The sequence below is a fragment of the Nicotiana tomentosiformis genome, chromosome 7 (assembly GCF_000390325.3).
Source record: "Nicotiana tomentosiformis chromosome 7, ASM39032v3, whole genome shotgun sequence".
Lineage (NCBI taxonomy): Eukaryota > Viridiplantae > Streptophyta > Magnoliopsida > Solanales > Solanaceae > Nicotiana > Nicotiana tomentosiformis.
In genome coordinates, this window is record NC_090818.1 from 39295890 (window position 1) to 39300861 (window position 4972).

At 34.9% G+C, this 4972-nt stretch overlaps 1 protein-coding gene across 1 annotated transcript; it reads left to right on the forward strand.

Annotated features, from left to right (window-relative positions):
* The first annotated feature begins 1956 nt into the window (after positions 1-1956).
* LOC104094699 (anther-specific protein LAT52-like) lies at positions 1957-3016 on the forward strand. The gene is made up of 2 exons (XM_009600674.4): positions 1957-2184; positions 2652-3016. The coding sequence occupies exons 1-2, from the start codon at positions 2031-2033 to the stop codon at positions 2990-2992; spliced, it is 495 nt and encodes a 164-aa protein (XP_009598969.1). The 5' UTR covers positions 1957-2030; the 3' UTR covers positions 2993-3016.
* The last annotated feature ends 1956 nt before the right edge of the window (positions 3017-4972 follow it).

Below are 4972 nucleotides of genomic sequence, written 5' to 3' on the forward strand. Positions count from 1 at the left end.
AACCCCCGGGAACGAATGCCGACAACGGAGGCTCGGCGGTCGGTTCGTTAGCAACCATAACGGGGGAGGCCGTTTCAAGGGCAACCACCTCAGGGGCGACCGCTTCAGTACCAACAACCGGTTTAAAAGATGAAGAGGCAACTTGTTGAGGAACGGTTTTCGATGTTTTAGCCATTGTCATCTGGGGAAGTGTTTGAAAATTTGAGAAAATAATGCAAAGTTTTGGAAAAACGAGTTTTGAAGATGAAGAACAAAGTATGAAGATTTGAAGAAATTTTGGGTAGAAATCTGGAGATTGCCATGGAGATTGAAGAATAGGTATGGAGATATGAATATTTGAAGAGGGTTTTGATAATGGCTGGAAAGCTCGAAGATAGCGGTTTGGTCGGAAAGTAGAAAAAGGACAAAGGAAGAAGGCTTTTATAGGGAAACAGTCGACGCTTCGCATTCGGAGGCGACCTGCCGGTGAGCGACACGTGTCCGAAATCAGAACGACGCGATTGATAGGACGTTTCGGCTTCCCCGTCGTAACGTACAAAGGAAGGAACCAGAGTCATGTGTCGTTTTTCATCATTTCGGCAAGCCTATTCTCTGAGAAATGAGGGGACTATTTGTATACGGGTAAAAATGAGCCCACTGCGTGACTCGACTTCCCAGTGAGTCAAACGGAGTAGGAACGTGACCGTAATAGATTAGAGTCAGAGCGAGGAGCCCCTCGTATCAGGGCTCGGGCAAAACACTTACCCTCGGGGATATCGGGTCCATATCCTCCGGGCCCGATCTGAGGATTGAGATTTCGGAGAGCATTACCAAATAACTGCACACGACTAACAAATGGTCGTGATGTCCATGTCTAACCGGATATCATGGCGTGAATCTCAGCCCGTATCATCAGAAAATCAGTAATTAGCGAAACGAAAGATTTTTACCTTTCTTAAAATTGTACTCAGGTAAAATTCCCCTACTATATAAAGGGAAAAGCTTATTATTCATGACACATTGTAACACGCATATCAAGGCAATTTATTTCAATTCTCTTTGTTTAAAGTTCTTATTCTTGTTCTTAAGTTTTTCATAAGTATAAGCTTGGAATCGAGGACAAGTTCTTCATCGAGCCATCAATTGAGCTAGGAGTCACCCTTATCATTGGTTTGGTCATTTATTACGTTTTTTATTTGCTTAATCTAACATCACTAATCAAATCGTATTGAATTAATTTACATATCCTATAAAACACATATAAATTCAATTGTTATCCGTTTTTAGGGTAAACAGTTTTAAAACAAGTAAATAGAAACATGAATACACTTGTAAAGCAATAAACTAGCCATCATAAGTAATGTTGTTTATGTGACTCACATATTAAAATTTCTACGTGTTCCTACTCATGCGGTTTACTTTTGTTGTCACACTAAGATAAGAGAAATCAGTAACAATTTATATTATCCAAAGAGAGAGAAACTAATTAAACAGAGAGTACTATGACTCACAATGGGGCAATGAAAATTAATGAAACGCTAAGTTCAATTTTTCTAAAGCTTAGATTCACTATGTTTGAACATTCTTTCATGTTATCATGCAACAAATAAAAATGATAAGTTAATTAATACCCTTTTAATTTATTTATTTTTAAATCTTTTTCATAAGCTTTTTACTTGACAAGCACTTTCACTTTCGTGGCTGTTAATTTCTTTCTGAATTTTAAAAAATAAAAATAAAATTGAACATTTGTGTATATAGGTACACACAGGTCTCCACCAATTAGTATTCATGGCTTCAAATGCAAAGTACTACTTATTCTCAAGCACTAAATACAAGTGTAAAACAAAAGAACGGGTCATTTGCTTTGTAACCTCATAGAAGAAATGTGATCATCCACTGCGACAACAGAAAACCAGAAATAACGCTCAACCGTATTTCCTACAAATCCATTCCTCCTATAAATAGGATATTTCATTGTATTCAAACATCCGTGACACATCAGAAAAGGAGAACAAACAATAAAGAAAAAAAAGACACAAAAAGGGAAAATGGCAAAAGCTATTGTTCTCCTCTCTGCCCTTTGTTTTTTGGCCATTGCCAATTTCGCCGTCGCCGAGCCCGAAGTCTTTGATGTTGAAGGCAGAGTCTTCTGTGACACATGCCGTCTTGGTTTCGCCACCTCCCTTAGCGAGGTTATTCAAGGTATGAACAATAATAATAAGTGTTCCTTAACCCCTTTTATTTTTCTTAAAGAGAACATAATCATTGGCGCGATAACAGGTTGTCGTCACGTAATCAGAAGGTCTCCGGTACAAGTTATAGAAATAACCTCTTACAAAAAAATACAAAATTGCATACAATATTTGGTGCTACTTTTTTCTTGGATCTCGTGCATAAGGAAAGTTTAATGTATTGAACAGGGGCTAAGCTACCTTGCGTGATTGGGGTACAATTGAACCCCTTTGTTGTAAATTTATACCCGTACAAAATAGAATACTAGTGTAGGCGAAAGACGATTCAAAAATTACTTTAGATTGTAGATTTTGAAACCTAAAGCTGACATTGTTATATTTTTTGGAATCCCCTTACTAGAAATTTGACTTTGCCACTAACACTAGGATACCCTTTTTATTTTCCTTAAAGAAAATCACTTTTGTTTTTGGTTGCAGGTGCGACCGTGGGATTGACATGCAGAGACATAGAGACACACAATGAAACATACTCAACAGAGGGCAAAACCGACATGATTGGCAAATATACACTCACAGTAGAAGGTGATCATGAGAATGACATTTGCGAAGTAACAGTGGTGAATAGCCCAAGAGAGGATTGCAAGGAAATTGTTAGTGAGTTGGTTAAGGGAAGAGTTGTGTGCAGTAAAAATGTTGGAATGCACAATGCTGTTCGATTTACTAACCCACTTTTCTTCCAAAAGGACAAGCCTGTACCTGGCTGCAAAGAGCTCGTTGAGGAGATGGAGCTTGTTGATCTCTTATTACTCGATGATTGAAAAAAATTAAACTTTAAGAGAGAATAGCTTTTGCCCATTTCGTCATTCATTTCGCAATAAGAAAAAAATAACAATAAATTGAAATAGTGGCTTCTCCTGAATGTGTACTCCCATGGAAAAAGAAAAGAAACATTTTTTCCATGCATGTCAAATGAGAAGATCGATGATCATGTGGTAGCTTCTTAGAAAATTTTGTGTTCCATAATTTCGAGTTTCAAGTTGATCATAATTTTGTGTCATGATCCTTTCTTTTGGCAATACTTACTTCTCCTTCCGTCTCAATTTATGTGAAGATGTTCGGATTTTGAGAGCCAAACAAATTGTTCTTTAATTTGATTGTATTTTTTTATATGCCTTTTAAATATTTTAATTCATTAATTATTGTGACTTAGTACTTTTACGTAATTTCTAAATATATAAATTTTATTTCGAAAAATTTAAAGATTCTATGTTCAAGTATCCGATCAAAATTAAGAACCTTGAATCTCGGAAAGCAAAAAGCGAATTTATCCTTTCCACGTACAAATGCAGTTTTCTATAACTTTCTTCCTCAATTGGATCCTTGTGTCAATAAATTATCTCATTCATTTGGACTAGCAAGAAGTTGTTCAAACAAATTAAAAGAATTATATATATTGAGAAATAGATAAATAACTCCGGACTAATTTGTTTAAAAATTAAAATTGCAATATTAGAATAGCAAATAATGAAAATTCGAACCTACGACCTCGCTTTGGCATTAAAGCCAGCATGATCATGATCGCTTAAACTGATAAGTCTAAAAGCTTGTCAAGGACATTTATATTTTTATGTGTTTGAGTTGCATCTAATTAATTAATTTTAAAAACTGTTTTAGTATAGTTAATAATTAAATGTTTAAATGAGATGATGAGTGTCTTCATCGAAAGGATGTATCCTTTTGCTATAGTTTGCAGTTACTTTATTTGTATGCATTTAATTTGCTTAGTGTAGAAATTTTAAGACTTGTCATATACATTAAAGCTATGTCTTGTTTTATGTCTTCATCTGCTGTGTTCTTGATTTAGTTCATGTTCTTTCTTAACTAAATGTTGACGCCACTTATAAAAGTTTTACGACTGATCTTTCATGAACGTTCAAAATAAGCTTTCTATACGTTGGGATTTCGTTCATTTACATATGTCCCAATGAATCGTCTATCAAATTATGTCAATTGATGTTTGATAACGAAAAGAATGAAAAAACTTTCCTAATACTTGAGAAAAAGATCCACTTTTCATTTAAAAAAGTAGGAGGTGAAAGTATTTTTTTTCTCTGCAGTACCAACCTGCAAAATGTGACAATTATAGAGGAAATGCATATCGTCCATGTCCGTTTTGCATGCGTTATATACAAATTTATTTGTCCTCATTTCCAAATAGACGAGTTTTTATTTTTATTTTTAATCAAAACGATAGAATATTTTATTCATTGGCCGACAAAGCAAAGGAGGTACCAATTTGAAAATTGATCATTCCAAGAGACTTTATGTACTAAACAAATAAACAAGTTGGTGAAACAAAGTGAAGAATAAAAACAACGTAACAAGTTTATAAAACCAAATAAGAGATGTATTGGAGGTAATGATTACTTATCGAACACTTCACCAAGAGTTTGCTCTTATATGGTAACCTAAATTATTAGCCACAAATAAAAGTTGTCGTTACTTTCTTCCTCTTTCAAGTAAGCATTTGAGATTTTCTTAACCACATGCTTCAAAGAGCTAAGTCCCAATCTAATTGAGTTAGGTCGACTTGAAATATCTCTTTAGTTAGATCATCCTTGAACTCAATAGATATCGACAAATGTTTGCTAGGATAAAGCATAGGCATCAATGTTCTATTAAATGACCACTTCTTCATTTAATCATTCATGTAACATTAGCAAATTCAACTAGTAATATCAAAATTAGAGCGGTCAATATGGGTTGGGCCGGGCTAGTCCAGTTCACGTGAACTTTAG